This window comes from Salvelinus namaycush, chromosome 18 (assembly GCF_016432855.1).
Source record: "Salvelinus namaycush isolate Seneca chromosome 18, SaNama_1.0, whole genome shotgun sequence".
Classification (NCBI taxonomy): Eukaryota; Metazoa; Chordata; class Actinopteri; order Salmoniformes; family Salmonidae; genus Salvelinus; species Salvelinus namaycush.
Window position 1 is genome coordinate 12,469,567 of NC_052324.1, and position 19,916 is coordinate 12,489,482.

The 19,916-nt window shown below is 43.5% G+C and overlaps 1 protein-coding gene across 2 annotated transcripts in view; it reads right to left on the reverse strand.

Annotated features, from left to right (window-relative positions):
• Positions 1-3,244: 3,244 nt before the first annotated feature.
• mfsd3 (major facilitator superfamily domain containing 3) overlaps positions 3,245-19,916 on the reverse strand; it is a 29,751-nt gene continuing 13,079 nt past the window's right edge. For both annotated transcript variants that reach the window (XM_039013253.1, XM_039013252.1), the window contains exons 3-6: positions 19,349-19,496; positions 12,770-12,870; positions 11,027-11,136; positions 3,245-4,665 (exon numbers count right to left, since the gene is read on the reverse strand). In XM_039013253.1, the coding sequence (XP_038869181.1) occupies positions 4,462-4,665; positions 11,027-11,136; positions 12,770-12,870; positions 19,349-19,496 (563 nt within the window). In that variant the 3' untranslated portion in view covers positions 3,245-4,461. The remainder of the gene's footprint in view (positions 4,666-11,026; positions 11,137-12,769; positions 12,871-19,348; positions 19,497-19,916) is intronic.

Sequence of the window (19,916 nt, forward strand, 5' to 3'; positions counted from 1 at the left end):
GCCTTGCAGAACAGAGGCAGGAGCCACAGCAGGGCTCAGTTTCTCATTAGCTAAGGCCTGAGGAGTAACCCTAGCCGTGGTGATGGATAAATACTGTAGCAGCAGTGGTGTCTTCCCTTCCCTCTGAGTTGGCTCTCTTACCATGTGGATGACAGTGCATACAGTATGCAGCACAGATCACATGACTGTAGCACCGATCTCAACATGATGTACATTCTGTTACTAGCCTCTCCAGCTAGGGTGATATCTCTTCTGGTGAGAGACAAGTGGTCCATGGAGGTCATCGAAGACAGGCCTTTCAGAATTGGTAGCATCACAGGATGGTCTAGTCCTACTGTTCACTGTTCACCCTCATTTTGGTAGCGCAGGTCTAGCTAGTGCTTTCTTCTTATTATATCTGACCATGTTCCATTTCAACTCTGCTACTTTACTGGAGGAATTTAAAAAGACTGATGCACAAAGTAAACAGCAGTATCGGTCAGACTTCCGCAACAACTAAGGGATGGATTCAATCGGTATCGCAGAAGTATTGCGGAAGATCCGGGTTATACCTCGATTGAAAAATAAAGGCAATGTTCCTGCGTTCCATGGAGACTGCATTCACCGTAAATGCTGCATATGTCAGCTCAATGGGAAATTACCTTTGCATTTGAATGCATTTCCGAGATACGGATTGAATCCAGACCTAAGAGCACAAAACTAAACTTCTTAGCTTTTGTTGACTTGCAGTTATCACGTTGCAGCAGAGGTGAACCTGTGCACAAGCACAAATACTCTGTGTGAGTCAGTGGAGGCTGGTGTGAGGAGCTATAGCAGGACAGGCTCATTGTAATGGCTGGAATGGAATAAATGGAACCGAGTCAAACATGTGGTTTGATACTGTTCCATGAATTCCATTCCAGCCATTACAATGAGCCCGTCCTCCTATAGCTCCTCCCACCAGCCTTCACTAGTGTGGGTGCATCGTCTTGCATCGCGCTCATCTGCAATATCTTCGGTTCATCCTGATGATTGTAGCAACATCATACCGCTGAGTTTCAGTTTAATCTTCAATTCACAAATTGGAATTTACCCATATTGGTTTCAATGAGTTGAAATCAGATTGTACAGACCCCGGTATCCGTCCAGTGTGTAGTAAGAACAGCTGAACATATGCATTCAAGTAGAGTCCTAAATTCCATAGTCATTCCACTTGAATAGTAGTAATTTTCAAAAAATTATCTGTACTCCCTACCAACATAATCAGTAAACTGTTTTTAGAGGCTGACTCTAATCTGCATGAATATCCCATTGAGAGACAAAATATAGCAGTGTGTCGGCGATAGCACCATATCTTCAAGTGTGCGTTTGTGTGTGACTCGTGATTCCACCAACGCACTTACGAAACGATACAAAAGGGAGACATGCTTGGTCTATGGGGATGTGTTCAGTACTGGGAGCTAGTACATATAGTGAAGTACTACTGTAAAAAGTGATGGAAGCTGGTCTATAGGGACAAATCCAATAAAGAGGGGCCTATAGAGTCCTTTCTGATGGGTGGAGATGTGACAAGCTGCCAGCTCATATGCTGTTGTGGTTGAGTCACTTCACTGTGGGTCGCGGGCCCCTCTCGCCCCCATCCCTGGCCTCACCCCACTCGCTCACAGCCTCGTTTGAGCCATTAGGGCCATGGCAGAAGACGCCCCATGTTTCAACCCACTGCTCCACTCGCCAAAACCCCCACCCACCTCTTCCCTCTGCTACTCCATCCCTTCACCCCCTCTGCGTCTTATAGACAACCTGTCATGACACGTTGGCTGAGGGTTAACTGCACCACGCCACGGTGTTTAGGGTGTGTTGTGAAAAGCCCTCTCTGACAATGTCATGATTACATGTCTGTCCATCAGCCAGCGCGGTAGCAGCTCCACAACTCTACGAAGACACACCGGGAAATTGAAGGGGTTAGCTGCATTTGCATGAGTGATTGAACTGAAGTGATTCATCAGGAAACTCAGTCTCACATTGATAAAGCTCAAGGCAGACGAATGAATAAGCGTCTGAGTTATGTCTTTGTGTTGTGCATTTTTGATGTATCTGTTTCAATTTCAATACTTCCCAGAGAATCTAATATTTGATCGTGTTATGCCAAGCCCTTTTAACTGGCAAGGAAACAACATTTCTTGGCTGGTAGGACTGTTTTGTCTGGACTTTCTGCCTGCTTACCTACAGTGCAGAGGCAGACAAGTGTTGGGTTTCCCCATATCTGGTAAATAACACCTGTAGGAAATACAAGGATTACAACTGGTTTGAAACAGCCAAATTAGGCATTGTAATGCTCCAACAGTGTTGTAATCCTGCAGGAAACCTGAACACTGCGCGTGTAGTGATACCATCGCTCAATGTTGAGTTTGAATTTAAAAAGCTATTTTGTTTAGATGGTCATTCGCTTAGTTCTTGTTCTCAACACCTGTGTTTTCATTCTCCGACAGCGAGAGCCAAACATAATCAATGTGGGTTGAGAATGCCTATACCACCTGTGCTTTCTGAGAAATATCAATGCTCTAGCTAGAATGTGATGAGTGTGTTTCATGAAACAAGGGGAGTGGTATAGGAGAGAGATACAGGTTGACTTGGCTGAGGATTCACCCTCTGGGCAGATGTGCTAATGGGAGACGATGGGGTCTCTCTCTCTCTCGAACACACACACACCAGAGCTATGGTTATCAGGAGGGCCCAGATGTAATGAGATCGTGATCCAAAGTGATATAGGGTGGATATATGGGAGGCGTGTGTGAGGAATTCATAATTGTGTCCCAAGATTTGGCATGGTGAAATGGCTAGCCTAAACCCCATTCAGTCACTGGATATAAATGGTTATGATATACCGGTGTTACGTTGATATTAAAGCTAGACTCAGCGAGACGACGTTGCATGCACGAAGTAACAGTGTCAATTTCCGCAATAACTAAGAATGAAGCGGAGCTCAACTTCACAGCTGTTTTGGGCCCATAGGTACGTGCTAGCAGCGTGAAGCACACCCATGCACAGAGACTGTGTGAGAGCAAAGTCTTGCATGGTGTTCATCTAAACGGCATGGTCTACCTTTAATGTTATGCTTCTATCTTTACAGTTTACAGGTATTTACTTTGATCTCGTTTTAGACTGATGCCAAAGTAATGGTATTAAAAATGGGTAAGTTCAGGGAGAAGATTTTTTACAGGATATGACATTACTACAGTAACAAGCACACATACACGGCGGAACAGAGATTTGGGTAGCAGCTTTATTTTTGTGCCAGTCTCTCAGCACGTGTCAGAGACGGGGGGTGTGCTTTGCAACAAATGCTTTACATTAGAGTGGGCGTGGCTGAATTGGTCACAGTGACCCCGCTATTCATGCCAATTCATAACATGGCTGCTCTGGTTCTATGTTCCCATGGCTGTCCCTATCTGAAACTGCCTAGGTCCTGTGTCACCTCCCTGACCTGTCATCCCTGTGACTACCGGTTATATTATCATTCAGCCATCACAATGAGAGATATGGTCATCAAAAGACAGATGGTATTCGATCGGTGTGAGGCATTGGCTGAGTATTTGTGTTGCTTTCCCAGTAGATGCCTCTCGCCAGTCCAATGAACCGTTTGTGCACAAAAAGCAGGCACCACAATCTAAGTTGCTTCAGCTGGTGTATGTTTCAAGCCCACTAAAAAGTGATTCGATAAGGTGCGTGTTCTTTTTAAGAACTTTACACATAACAGAAACAAGTAATAACAGAAGGTAGTTGAAAAACTCTATGTAACATAAAAAATAAGTATTTTTCCCCCTCCAGAATCCATAAAAAATACCTGAATCCATAAAAAAAAAATATTCATCCAATCCTTGATAACTTGCCACCATGCATTATGTAAGGCTATAGTTTCCTAATTGCGCTAACCTAGACTAGATGACGCTGTGTAATGGTTTAAGCTAGCTATCTCTAATCAAAATCGTACTCGAGCTAGCAAATGTTGTACTATACAGCTCACTAGGCTCTTCTGCATGTCTTACAGAGGTAGTAGGGATTCGTAAACGTCGCCACAGAACTAGTGCAATGGCAAACTGATAAGACATATAGAACCTTCCTCGCTGGCTCATCCCTGGCTAAGTATTACTGCTGGCTTAAGTTTTATTGCTGGCTTGGCATATATGAAAATGGCTCAGATGGTATGTCCTCCAGAAAATCTGGAAAAACCTGGAAAAATCTCCAAACCCACACCCACCTTGATAAACGACTCAACTGATCATCGACACCTTGAATAGCTTGATCAGACATGTTAGCACTGGGCAATTAAAAACTGCATGCACACTGTATTACTCTCAAAGAAAGGGGGTTGGGGACCACTGAGTGAGAGGGATTTTGTTGGCAAAGATCATTGCTGGTTTGGATGGGGGGGGTGCTAAAGCAGGTACATAAGGGATGGTTGAGCTGTTGGGGAAGAGCTGATCACTTGGGCTGTTCTTTGAGCTGTTCCCTGAGGGCCCCGGTATCCGTGGCCCTCCAGACGTGGAGGGCTGTACCGGCCGAGAGAACCAGGAAGAGGAGGAAGGCGGTGGGGTAACCCACCCAGTCCACCAGACCACCCGCCAGGGCACTGAACATCAGCTTCCCCAGTACCTCCAGAGTGGACAAGAAACTGTAGTGGGTGGCCTGTAGGGAGAAGAGGAGAGGGTTAAGTAGGGGCGAGGGCAGAGAGAGAAAAAATAACTGGACTCGGGTGACATTTCTGTCTCGGGTATGTGGTCATCTACTTGTCTTTTAACTGGATTTCACAACAAAAATCAGTGGGGAGACAAACTCCCACAAACAAGGAGGAGGGACAGGAGACAGAGAAAAGGAAGGAAATACTACAGAAGAAGAAAGGAACCAAAAGAAGAATTGAAGAGGGAGCCGGAATGATAAAGCTTGAGATTTTTGTCTCCAATGTGTGGATGGAGGCCAGCTGGTGAGGGGTATCTGGGTCCAGGCCTGCAGGCTCTTAGAGGGAGAGAGGAGAGGAGAAAGAGAGAGAAATAGTGAGAGAAAGAGCAAGAGAGCGAGACCAGACCAACACAGATTACCTAACATCCCAGACTCTACCTCAGGCCCACAGCAAGACAACATAACTAACGCAGATTCGTGGGTCTCCACCCTCTACCGACACCGACACGCGGCGCAACCCTATTCCATACACTCATGTGTTTACGCCAACAGACATACAGACTTCAAGTGTGCCAATGTTGGTATTTGGAACCATTAATATTAGTATTTTCAAAAAGCATAAAAAAAGAATTTTAACCACTTTAAAATTGGACATACAGCAACAATTGCAAAGCTTACTACATTAAATGACACATTTTAAAAGCCCATTTCATAGAGAATGTCACAAACTGGACTATCTTTAGCAATTTACTTGGAAGAGATGGTGATTGGGTCTAAATAGCTGTATGGTATTTGGTAGTCTAGCGGTTAAGAGCGTTGGGCCAGTAACCAAAAGGTTGATGGTTCGAATCCCCAGCCGACTAGGTGAAAAATCTGTTGATCTGCCCTTGAGCAAGGCACTTAACCCTAATTACTCCAGTAAGTCACTCTGGATAAGAGTGTGTACTACAATGTAAATTCTGTGTAAATTCTCCCAAAAGTCAGACTCTTTTCGCACACAAAGACAATTTTCTACAGATACATCTGCATTCACCACATTTAGTGTGGTTATCCTTAGATATATTCTCCGGAATTGTTGATATGTTGTCAATTTTCTATTCTCGATAACATTTTCTTTGGAAAAATGCACTTCAGCATTAAACAGATCGAAAGATGAAAAAAGTATTTATGGACAGGTCCGGTCCTGGAGTGTCTTAACAGAATGAAACAAAAATATTTAGGCATACTTCATCCAGTGTACAGAAAAAAGAATTTGCGCGAAATACAAATAGGTGCATATTTAAATGAGACATGGCCTCATTTGCATATCTGTAAAAAATATTTCAGAAAAAAATGGTAATACAAAAAAGTATTGGTGTTTCTACATTCAACTGGTAAAAGTTGATTGTGATATCATTAAGGGTAAACAAGTACCCTACGAGTGTGGTGCCTGGCCTTAAACCACCTCCGCAAATGAAACTATGTAAACTACTAACCACTTAACAAAATTGATTTATTTCAGCACAAAACACTAAAGCATCCACTGTGGCATGAATAGTTATCAGTACAGTGCTGGCTACGCCTAAATCCACATGATCAAAGTGAAAGGAACCTAACTCAATAAGAGGCGTAGGTTGCCGTGGAAATCATTGTTGAATGATTACGGTGAGCAGATGACTTAGATTATACAAAACTTTGTGCGGTGAAAAGGCCTTCGTTCGTTGTGCCTTTGACGCCGTGTAATATAGCTCCTGTGTGGCTATGAGTAACTTAGCCAGTTACCTGACTCGGACAAATGTCACTGGTGGCAAAATGGGCAAGCTGTAAAGGAGACATTTCCCAGGCATCTTTGCTGGGTCTCAGTAGAGTCCAGTGCTGGGTTGAACCGGGTTCACACAGCCGGAGCGCCTGTAGACCCGAGTTAAGTGAAGTGCTTTTATTCGAGCGAACTTGTTTAAGGGATTCCGTTTCTCTCTCCTGGGCCCTCGACAAGCACTCATGGTATCAGCTTTCTGTCACTGGATATGACCTTAAAATAACAGGCAGCTATATGTGTCATGAGAACATTTCAAATTAACCCCGGAGGTTATCGCCTGTCTTTATCATCAAGGATTTGTGATGAGCTTTGTTTCATTAGGTTTTTCTTCCTTAATTGCCCAGACACAGCCTTGTATCCTCCTTGGTGTAGCTTTCCTTGTCGTCGACTCCTTGGTAGAACCGAGGCAACTCATCACCTTCAGAATTGATTGAGTGATGTTTGAGAGGCTGCAAACGGATCACCTCCAGGCAGCGATGGCCCAGTTTGAGTGGGACAAAAAAAGTTATGTCAAAGAAGAGGGGGAGAGAGAGAGAGATGAAAAAGGAGAGAATGAGAAAGACAGAAAAAGGGAGAGAGGGAGTGAAAAAGAAAAGGGCTTGTCAGTCCCAGATGACGGGTGGGTGTTGTTGCTTTGAGAAGGGCTACCTGTCCTGCCTGTTGACACCACAGGATATGACCTAACTCCATAGAATGAGCACTTTAAAAAGAGAACAGTTGGGAAAGCAGAGAGGGAACAGAACAGAGCAGGTTAGCCTGGTCTCTTTGTTGTGTTTGTTCACAGCCAGGAGTTTCTGTTTCGTTGGCTTACATAACAGACCACCCCTGTGGCCACGACGGGGTCCGGAGAATCACGTCTTCTTAGGTAGAAGCCTCTCCTCCAAGCTGAGGTAAATGGCTGAGAGCTACACTCTGTAAATGTGTGCATGACCTTCAAAATGTGGGGCACCAACAAAAATGTAAACAATGGAGCAAATGCATCCCTATGACATTTTCACATTCCATGAGAGCATCTTTACGTATTAAAACATGATTTCAAGCTGAATATAATTTGTTTCTCACACCTAGGACCCGATTTGGCCATGGGAAATGATGTTCTAGGTGTTACTTTTCATCTGAACGGTGTAGCCGGGAACAAACGCGTTACATTCATTTCTGGAACTAGGTATCTTTTATGTATTTTCTTAAGATTCCACCTACGCCTCTGTGAAAATGTCGCCTTTCATCTAACCAGCTTCGGCAAGGATTAAATCATGAATATTCTATTGTTGTCCAACACCAAACTTGTCCTTGTCGTTATGAAAAAGTATAAACACAAAAACGACAGTCTAAGTCTGCATGACATCGCAGCAGCCTGGTCCAAATAGCATAGCTACCTGCTCCATCTTTGCAACCCACAAAAAAACCTTCAGTTTAAAAATGTCAATCTACCAAGCAAGGCAACTAAAAATTAGCAGAGCAAACCTGTTTTGGTGATTTCTGGTACACTATATGACAAAAGCATGCAGACACCTGCTTGTCGAACATCTCATTTCAAAATCATGGGCATTAATATGGAGTTGGTCCCCCCTTTGCTGCTATAACTGCCTCCACTCTTCTGGGAAGGCATTCCACTAGATGTTGAAACACTGCTGCGGGGACTTGCTTCTATTCAGCCACAAAAACATTATGCCTGGTTCGCAGTCGGCGTTCCAATTCATCCGAAAGGTGTTCGATGGGGTGGAGGTCAGGGCTCTGTGCAGGCCAGTCAAGTTCTTCCACACCAACCTCGACCAACCATTTCTGTATGAACCTTGCACATGGGAGTATTGTCATGCTGAAACAAGAAAGGGCCTTCCCCAAACTGTTGCCACAAAGTTGGAAGCACAGAATCTTATAGAATGTCATTGTATGCTGTAGCGTTAAGATTTCCCTTCACTGGAACCAAGGGGCCTAGCCCGAACCATGAAAAGCAGTCCCAGAGCATTATTCCTCCTCCACCAAACTTTACAGTTGGCACTATGCATTGGGGCAGATCGTGTTCTGTGGCATCCGCCAAACCCAGATTAGTCCGTCAGACTGCCAGATGGTGAAGCGTGATTCATCACTCAAGAGAACGCGTTTCCACTGCTCCAGAGTCCAATGGCGGCGAGCTTTACACCACTCCAACGTCGCTCGGCATTGCGCATGGTGATCTTAGGCTTGTTTGCGGCTGCTCGGCCATGGAAACCCATTTCATGAAGCTTCCGCCGAACAGTTCTTGTGCGGACGTTGCTTCTCGAGACAGTTTGGAACTCTGTGGTGAGTGTTGCAACCGAGGACAGACGATTGTTACACTCCGCGTTTTTCAGCACTCGGTGGTCCCGTTCTGTGAGCTTGTGTGGCATATCACTTGCTCCTAGATGTTTCCACTTCACAATAACAGCACTTACATTTGACCGGGGCAACTCTGGCAGGGCAGAAATTTGACAAACTGACTTGTTGGAAAGGTAGCATCCTATTACGGTGCCACATTGAAAGTCACTGTGCTCTTCAGTAAGGCCATTCTAATGCCAATGTTTGTCTATGGAGATTTCATGGCGGTGTGCTCAATTTTATACACCTGTCAGCAACGGGTGTGGCTGAAATAGCTGAATCCACTAATTTGAAGGGACGTCCACATACTTTTGTATATATAGTGTATTTCATCAAAAAAACATTTTTGGACTCATTCAGCAGTTTTGACCTCTACCTACAATACCATTGGAAATTGCTGTTGAAAGTTCAATTTATATTCCTAAAACTTCAGTTGAAAATGATGACGTTGCTGCTTCCTGTTCATAAGACATATTGATAATGTAAAAACAGTTTTAATGTGTCCAAATTAATAAGCTATTAATAAACAATGATGATTCCGTGAAGCTGCCATCAAGGAAAGGGGAACAAATCTCTTTTTCTTAGTTAACTTCAACAAATCAGGACCCGCCATAAGATATCACCAGTGACAACGGTTGGCTGCTATTTAAGTGAGAGTTTGACTGTCAAGTCCGCTTATTGGTGTGTGGCCAGCGACTTTTAAAGAGAGATCGTTCCAAATTACACGTACCATTTGTGACAGAAAAGGAAATAAAAGTCCTGCGAGGCCCAGCGAATATGACAAAAATCTGCATTACAAAACCTAAGATATTGGTCTGTTTTAAGCTACTGATCTTGTGTCATAGTGCTGACTATAAACTTTTATACTAACATTACCAATCTGAGGTAAAAAGGATGTGGTTAAGATGTCAGCTTGTGTAATGTAGTAACACATACTGTCCACATGGAAAGTAGCGTCATTTACATTAATTAGACATGGCAAAATATTGCAATATCTTAATTTAAGATGATCGTAAATGAAGCAAATTCACATTTTTTCAATGATCAAATATTTCTCACTAGTTTAACCATTTAGAGAGAAAAGAAACAGTCACAACTAAACCAAGTGCTCTAGACTAGAGCAGCCATAGGATCTGTGCAGCAGCCAGAACTTTTAACGTCCCTACTACATTTTAAGCAACTTTCTATTTAGACAATGTTTTGGTTCGGATTAAATGGATTACATTGAGATTTTGTGCCACTGATCTACACAAAATACCGGACAATGTCAAAGTGTTCACAAATATATTTAAAAAAAAGCTGAAATGTCTTGGGTCAAGAAGTATTCAAACCCTTTGTTATGGCAAGCCTAAATACATTCAGTAGAAAATTACATTGCATTCGGAAAGCATTCAGACCAGTTGACTTTTTCCACATTTTGTTACGTTACAGCCTTATTCTAAAATGGATGACATTTTTTTCCGCCCTTATGAATATACACACAATACTCCATAATGACAAAGCAAAAACGGGTTAAGAAATTTTTGTAAATGTACAACTGAAATATCACATTTACCTAAATATTCAGACCCTTTACTCAGTACTTTGTTGAAGCACCTTTGGCAGTGATTAGTGCCTCGAGTCTTCTTGGGTACGACGCTACAAGCGTGGCACATCTGTATTTGGGGAGTTTCTCCCATTCTTCTCTGCAGATCCTCTCAAGCTCTGTCAGGTTGAATGGGGAGCGTCGCTGCACAGCTATTTTCAAGTCTCTCCAGAGATGTTTGATCGCGTTCAAGTCCAGGCTTTGGCTGGGCCACTCAAGAACATTCAGAGACTTGTCCCAAAGCCAATCCTGCATTGTCTTGGTTCGGTGTTTAGGGTTGTTGTCCTGTTGGAAGGTTAACCTTCGCCCCAGTATGAGATCCTGAGCGCTCTGGAGCAGGTTTTCCTAGATTTGTGCCATGACACAATCCTGTCTCAGAGAATTCCTTCGACCTCACGGCTTGGTTTTTGCTCTGGCATGCACTGTCAACTGTGGGGCCTTATATAGACAGGTAGGTGTCTTTCGAAATCATGTCCAATCAATTGAACTGACCACAGGTAGACTCCAATCAAGTTGTAGAAACATCAATGATGTTCAATGGAAACAGTCTCAAAGCAAAGGGTCTGAATACTTTTTAAAATAAGGTATCTGTTTTACATTTTTTCTGAAGGCACTGTAGGCACTGGATTGACAGGTGTGTAGAGAGTGGCTCTTACCTGTACACTCTCCTCCGCTCTCTGTGTGCAGTGCATCATGGTCGTGAAGGTGAGCGTGGTGATGAGGCCGCCCAGGAAGTGCTGAACGCTCAAACTCAACACAGCCATAACTGAGGGGCACAAACACAGCCTGAGAAACAGCCTTGACACGTCTCAATGTCAACACAATTGCACAATGTTGTGAGACATTACGGCACGTCCGGTTCTACATTAGTGCTATTTAAATCTCCCTTTTCGCTCAGAAATTCCTACTGGATGGATGGTGTGAGGAGAGCTCTGTGGCACAACGTGCATCAGAGGAGACTGATCTGTTGCTGAACAAAGGTAGAAGTGGGGGGTGGGGGGCGCGTCTCCTCGCATTCCCCCGATCAAGTCGTTCCCTCTCAGGAGAAGAGAGCAGAACACAGGCAACACAGAGCATCTCTCAGCTCCCACTGACGGTGAATTATTCACCGGAGATGTCGAGTTTTGCTGAATAAGACTTCTCCATTTCATAAGATTCAGAGAGCGAGACACTAACTCAGCTCATCAGAGTGAGAGAAGGGGGCACTCATGTAATATTAAGAATTTTGCGGCAAAACATTGTCACATTTTTTAATCTTTGACATCACAAGAGGGAGGCCTCCACTTCCAGAGGTTTCCAGAGTGAACAGCTCAACAAAGGTTCAAACAGGTCACACAGAGCTTCTGTTCTTCGTTCAGCTTTCCTTCATTTGCATGAGATTAAAACGGAGAGAGCAAAGAGGGGGGGATCTGAGATTTGTAGATCTACAAAGATATTCTAGTGTATCCTAGCAGTGAATCCCTTTCATTCTTTTTTGACAACAATAATTATTTGAACCCTTGGCTGGGGAGCACGCATGGCTTATGGGCTAATGCAAAATACTGAATGGACTTTGGGACGGCAGGTGGTTAGAGCGTTGGGCCAGTAACCGAAAGGTTGCTAGATCGAATCCCCGAACTGACAAGGTAAAAATCTGTTGTTCTGCCCCTGAACAAGGCAGTTATATCACTGTTCCCCGATAGTCCGGCATTGTAAATAAGAATTTGTTCTTAACTGACTTGCCTAGTTAAATAAAGGTTAAATAAAAAACATATATAAAAAATTGAGTATCATATGTGCGTGTTTTATGTATAGACCTAAATGTAGATGGCCACACATGACACAACGTGTTATTTGTTTTGCCATGGGGACAGGGCATGTGGGGTTAGAGGATGCAACCTGGACGTCCATGAATCGGCATATGCCAACATGAGTAGATTACCTTGAAAACAACGGTCGGACATTTTGGACGCAGTCCCGTATACCTCAGTGCCGCATTTGTGGACGCATGCTATGGGTATCCGGTAAAGTCCATCCCTTGCAGCTTTCATGTACAAAAACGGATCGATCTGGGAGAGCTGTGCGTCTGTATATTCTGTGGGTCTAATATCTAATATGTATATTCTGTGGGTCTAATATTCATAGCTACCTGTATGAGTCAGTGAGGTTACATCGAGGTGCCTGCCTTCATTCATCAGTCCCACAGTCACCTGCTCCCACATCGTAAAAGGAAAAAAAGATATCGAGCTACGGATGGACAAATAGATGTGGCTAGAGGGGGACTGGGGACGCACGTGTAAGTCAAGATCAGTGGCTAAGGAAAGGCTGGTTAGAGTCAATGATGTACTGTATGCCCATGGTTAGTGGGTGAACTGATGCCTATGCTGCCTAGTCAAGAGTGCGGTCGGGTCTTCTCTCACCTTTCATGAGTGGGGAGGGTTCCAGCACAGTCAGGAGGGAGCTCTGGAACACCATGCTGACCGTCCGCATTACAAACACCCGCCTCATCAGAGAGCCAATACTGTGGAGACACACAAGACAAACAACCAGTCATACTCTTAGAAATAAAAAGATTCCAAAAGGGTTATTTGGATGTCCTCAAAGGGGGAACCTTTTTGTTTCCTGGTAAAAACCATTTTTGGCTCCATGTGTGGAAAGGTTTGTACATGGAACCCAAAACGGTTCTACTTGGAACCAACAAGGGGTCTCCTATAGGGACAGCTGGAGAACCCTTTTAGGCACAAAATTGTGCTAAGAGTAGACAAATGCAATTTGAAACACACACACACACACACACACACACAGATAAAGAATACTGTGGAGTATGTGCATGCTAACAAAAACAAACACGATATTTCCCCTCTACAGTAGCTCACACAAGTGAGTGCATGCACACACACAACGTGTTGCCAGACGCTAATCGATTCCCTGATAGTCTAAGAGCTTTGTCTCCCGGTGGGCATGGCTCATGTGGTAATCAATAACCTAAGGACCTCCCCAGCGTGGAAGTGAATTAATGACCATCAGGACACTCACCCTCTTAGAGCAGTGTGCGTTGTGTGTGTGTGTGTCACCTAGGGATTACCACTGTGGCAATCATTCTCCAAAAGGTCCCTGTCAATCAGACGAACCTGGCCCGTGTCACTGTCTGATATCTGAAATCTATACAACCCATCTGACATTGACCTTACCACAGCTTAGTTTGAAATCAGGCTAATGTGAGCATACAGTTGGGTTCATAAGCATTCACCCCCCTTGGATTCCTTCACATTTTATTGTGTTACAAAGTGGGATTCAAATGGATTTAATTGTCATTTTTTTGTCAACGATCTACAAAAATACAATGTAACTATCATGTCTTAAAAAGGTATGTAAAATGAAACACTAATATACTTTGATAAGGTAAGTATTCACACCCCTGCGTCAATACAAGTTAGAATCACCTTCGGCAGTGATTACGGCGGAGTCTTCTTGGGTAAGTCTCTAAGAGCTTTGCACACCTGGACTGTGCAATATTAGCCTATTATTCTTTTCAAAATTCTTCAAGCTATGTCAAGGTGTTGGGTGTCATGGCTAGAAAGTCATTTCACGTCAAGCCATAGATCTTCAAGCAGATTTACGTCAAAACTGTAACTTGGCCACTCAGGAACATTCATTGTGTTATAGGTTATTGTCCTGCTGAAAGGTGTATTCCTCTACCAATGTCTGATTAAAAGCAGGTTTTCCTTGAGGATTTTGCCTGTGCTTAGCTCCATCTCGTTTATTTTTGTCTAGCATATCCATACCATGATGCAGCCACCACCATGCTTGAAAATAAGGAGGCGGTTACACAGTGATGTGTCACGTTTGGATTTGCCCCAAAGATAACGCATCACATTTATTCCTTTGCTGTGTTCTCCTGCCTTATAACTTTAGTTCCTTGTTGGATACACGATTCCTGTTTTGGAATATGTTTTATTCTGTATATTTATATTGTTATTTTTGTGTAATTATTGTAAAGTAACTACAATGTTGTTGATCCAGGTCTCCCATCACAGCTATTGAACTCTGTTACGGTTTTAAAATCACCACTGGCCTCATAGCGACATCCCTGAGCAGTTTCCTTCCTGTCCTGCAGCTCAGTTCAGAAGGACGACTGTATCTTTGTTGTGTGTGGGTGGTTTAACACATAATCTACAGCATAATTATTAACTTGACCATGCTTAAAGAGCTATTCAAAGTCTGATTTGTTATTGTTACCCATCTACCAATCACTATCCTTCTTCATGAGGCTTTCGATATGCTCCCTGGTCTTTATAGTTGAATCTGTGCTTGAAATTCAATACTTGACTGATGGACCTTACAGATGCTGTATGTATGGGGGACAGAGGAAGGGGTAGTCATTCAAAAATCATGTCAATCCCTGTTATTTCACACAAAGTGAGTCTATGTAACTTATGTGATTTGTTAGGCAAAATGTTACTCCTGAACTAGTTTAGGCTTGCCTAAACAAAGGGTGTGAATAATTATACTATATTTTAGTTATTTCATTTTTATTAATTTGTAAACGTTTGTAGAATATTCTTTTCACTTTGACATGGAGTATTTTGTGTAGATCAATGAAGGAAAAAAAAGCACAATTAAATCAATTTCTATACCACTTCGTAATGCAACAACATTTTATTTTTATTTTTTAAAAGGGACGGATCTACAAACTATCCAAAAATGGTATATCAAATAGAATCTGTCTCCTTCTGTCCATTCTATCAGTCTGTAAGCCTACAGGACCGACGGGGTCCTTCCAACCTGAAAACCAATCTGCTATCATTCACATGCTAAAGACATTCTTTCCCTTCGTTCATTATTCCCTCCCTTCTCAATGACACTCTTTGAAATCTGTCTCTCTGGGGAGTTGCCGTAGTGATGGGGCGAGAGAGGAGAACCTGCCTCGCTACTGACACCTCACACTGGCTAGGCCCCGATACCATACAGGCTCTCAGGTTGCCGATGGCGATCTGTGTAAGGGGGTCAGTCTCTGGCCACTCAAGCGTTTCTGATGGGGCCCAGGATAAGCGTCCAAATGAGCTTTTAGAGCATTGAAACGGCCTGGTGGATAGGCTTTGTGTAATATGTGTGTGTGTGTGTGTGTGTGTGTGTGTGTGTGTGTGTGTGTGTGTGTGTGTGTGTGTGTGTGTGTGTGTGTGTGTGTGTGTGTGTGTTGGGACATGGGGGGACAGGGATGGGAATCACTCTGTGGGAATCTGGACTGAGTGTACAGTGTCAGGTGAACGCACCTCCGTGTGTGAAAATGTGACAATTCTACCGGAGTCCTTTACAAGAAAGAAAGACAGAAAGAGGGAGAAAGACAGAAAGAGGGAGAAAGACAGAAAGAGGGAGAAAGACAGAAAATAAAGAAGTACCCCCAAAAATATGACAGAACTTTTGTGAAAGAGATTTCAAACAAAAAGTGTTTGGACTTATTATTTTACAGGTAGTGTGAGAAAACCTCAGGGCAAGCTGTGCAGACTTTTTAATACAAAGTGCTATGCTATGCTAATGCTATTCTCTTCATATAGAGCATATTTCAGATCGACGCTAATGGCAGTATTAAGCAATAAGGCCCGAGGAGGTGTGGTATAGGGCCAATATACCATGGCTAAGGGCTGTTTAGGCACGACGCAACGCGGACACTAATAACGTAATTAGAGCAATAAAACAAAATGTTTTGTCATACCCGTGGTATACGATCTGAAACACCATGGCCTTCAGCCAATCAAAATTCAGGGCTCAAACCACCCAGTTGATAATTATCATTAACCCATCTAGCTTTGTGAGTGCTATAGATGGACATGGTGCTGTGTGATCCACGCTAAAGCCTTGTGTGGGAAAATACATACGCAATGTTATTTATAGATTGCATTACATCTCATGTGCCGAGGGCGGAAGCTATAATGTGAAGCTATGGGCAGATGTATGGTCTTATGCAATGCAGGATGAGTTAGGGTACTGTATGTGCTGTAATGGTAATTGCTGAAACTGTAAGGTTAAGTAGCAATTGAAAGGACAACTTAAAGCGCTACAGCTGAGGCACGGTAGTGATATTGTGTGTACAGTGATAACTGCTTAATGACTTCAGCCCGGCTTTGATGTGCAGGTGCTATATTTCAAAACATACACCACATGGCCAAACGTATGTGGACAACCCTTCAAATTAGTGGATTTGGCTATTTCTGACCTGCTAGAGATGCCCCGGTCAACTATAAGTGCTGTTATTGTGAAGTGGAAATGTCTAGGAGTAGTAACAGCTCAGTTGCGAAGTGATAGGCCACACAAGCTTACAGAACAGGACCACAGAGTACTGAAGCGCGTAAAAATGGTCAGTCCTGGGTTGCAAACACTCACTCCCGAGTTTCAAACTGAGCTTCATGAAATTGGTTTCCATGGCAAAGCAGCCGCACAAAAGCCTAAGATCACCATGCACAATGCCAATTGTCGGCTGGAGTGGTGTAAAGCTTACCGCCATTGGACTTTGGAGCAGTGGAAACATGTTCACTGGAGTGATGAATCATACTTCACCATCTGGCAGTCCGACGGACGAATCTAGGTTTGGCAGATGCCAGGAGAACGCTACCTGCCCCAATGCATAGTGACAACTGTAAGGTTTGGTGGAGGAGGAATATTGGTCTGGGTCTGTTTTTCATAGTTCGGGCTAAGCCCCTTAGTTTCAATGAAGGAAAATCTAAAAACTACAGCAAACAATGACATTCTAGACGATTCTGTGCTTCCAACTTTGTGGCAACAGTTTTGGGAAGGCCCTTTCTTGTTTCAGCATGATAATGCCCCCGTGCACAAAGTGAGGTCCGTATAGAAATAGTTTGTTGAGATCAGTGTGGAAGAACTCTGGCCTGCACAGAGCCCTGACCTCAACCCCATCGAACACCTTTGGGATGAAATGGAACACCGACTGCGACCCAAGACTGAGCTCGCAACATCAGCGCCCGACCTCACTAATGCTGTTGAATGGAAGCAAGTCCCAGCAGCAATGTTCCAACATCTAGTAGAAAGCCTTCCCAGAGGAGTGGAGGCTGTTATAGCAGCAAAGGGGGGACCAACTCCATATTAATGCCCATGATTTTGGAATGAGATGTTCGACAAGCAGGTGTCCACATACTTTTGTAGTATACAGAACAAGTCAAAAGTCTGGACACACCTACTCATTCAAGGGTTTTTCTTTATGTTTTACTCATGTCTACATTGTAGAATAATAGTGAAGACATCACAACGATGAAATAACACATATGGAATCATGTAGTAACAAAACAAAGTGTTAAACATTTCAAAATATATCTTATTTTTTTGATTTTTTGCCTTGACAGCTTTGCACACTCTAGGCATTCTCTCAACCAGCTTCACCTGGAATGCTTCTCCAACAGTCTTGAAGGAGTTCCCACATATGCTGAGCACTTGTTGGCTGCTTTTCCTTCACTCCGCGGTCCAACTCATCCCAAACCATCTCAATTGGGTTGAGGTCAGGTGATTGTGGAGGCCAGGTCATCTGATGCAGCACTCCATCACTCTCCTTCTTGGTCATATAGCTCTTACACAGCCTGGAGGTGTGTTGGGTCATCGTCCTCTTGAAAAACAAATGATAGTCCCACTAAGAGCAAACCAGATGGGGTGGCGTATCGCTGCAGAATGCTGTGGTAGCCATGCTGGTTAAGTGTGCCTTGAATACTAAATAAATCACTGACAGTGTCACCAGCAAAGCACCTCTCCTCCATGCTTCACGGTGGGAACCACACATCTACTCTACGTCTCACAAAGACACGGTTGGAAACAAAAAATCTCAAATTTGGACTCATCAGACAAAAGGACATATTTCCACCGATCTAATGTCCATTGCTTGTGTTTCTTGGCCTAAGCAAGTCACTTATTCTTTTGGGTGTCCTTTAGTAGTGGTTTCTTTGCAGCAATTTGACCATGAAGACCTGATTCATGCAGTCTTCTCTGAATAGTTGATGTTGAGATGTGTCTGTTACTTGAACTCTGTGAAGCATTTATTTGGGCTGCAATTTCTGAGGTGCAGTTAACTCAAGGCAAATGGTGGCTACTTTGAAGAATATCAAATATAAAATATATTTTGATTTATTTCATAGTTTTGATGTCTTCACTATTATTCTACAATGTAGATAATAGTAAAAATAAACAAAAATCCTTGAATGAGTAGGTGTGTCCAAACTTGTGACTGAACTTCAGGCTATTGGTAGAAGAAAAGATGAGTTCAACTTACACTATGAGTGACATTTTGCACAGTAAAAAAAAATCTATGAGTTGTAGGCTATTGTTTGTGATCTTTGATCTCTTAAAAAAAAGAAGACAATTTCTATTGACCTAAACAGAAGTTGTTGATTATTGGTGGATGGTTTTGCATTATCAGCTGTAGAAGTTACAGGGCCTAGTGTTTCTGTTGTTGCCCGTCTCCTTGCCTCTCTAAGAAATATTGGAGGCTACACAGCATCTCCCCATGCTGCCATCATACCACACATCTCACACTGGGGGGCCACACACAGAGACGAGAGAGAGGCGCTACACAGCTCTGAGGGCTGTGTTCACTTCCATTAAAACACACATACGCAAATGCACGCACGCATACACACCACAGTGTGTGGAGTGGAGGTGATGTGATATCTGTGCCACAGAAAGGGATGCTTCTGAGACATGTGAAGCTGAAATGGGCACTGTAGATAAACAGATTATTTTAAAACAGCTGGTGAGTATTTCAAATGAGTTACAAAACAAGTTATGGAAGCATTTGAGTTAGGGAAAACTGAAATCAGAATGTTGCCCCTGAACGCTACCAGGGGCGTGTTGCCGCTGAACGCTACCAGGGGCGTGTTGCCGCTGAACGCTACCAGGGGCGTGTTGCCGCTGAACGCTACCAGGGGCGTGTTGCCGCTGAACGCTACCAGGGGCGTGTTGCCGCTGAACGCTACCAGGGGCGTGTTGCCGCTGAACGCTACCTGAACTGAGAGAGCAGCAGGCCGCCGAGGGAGGAGCCACAGATGGAGAAGCCCATGGCGATCACGCCGTTCCAGAACCCCAGCTCGCGTGCTGTCATGTGATTGTCCAACAGGAAAAGAGGGAACATGGTCACTGCTCCCTGCTCACCTATGGGTGGAGAGAGAGAGGGGACAACAGTTAAAGTTACGGTTAGGAGGAGTTAGGTTTAGACACTTTACGCAAACCAGTTCATCTGTAATTCTATCTACAACACAGTCCCACGTGAACTACGATGGATTAGCCATTGTAAGGGGAAAAAAACACACAAAAACATCTACAATCCACCTTCCTGTGACAGAGCTATTCAAACGATAAAAGGAGGAAGAAGACAATAGTGTATTCCTTCCATGTGAATGTAAGACAACTCCAATGTTCTTAAACACGGTGACACAAAGTAGTTCAACTGCTTAATAGAATGACTGGACACTGTTATAGTAGTGCTGAAATCTTTTCTAAACGAAACAGCACACACTATTCCTAGATAGTGTCAATAATAAATGTTCAACAGGAAAAATAATATCCTCTGCC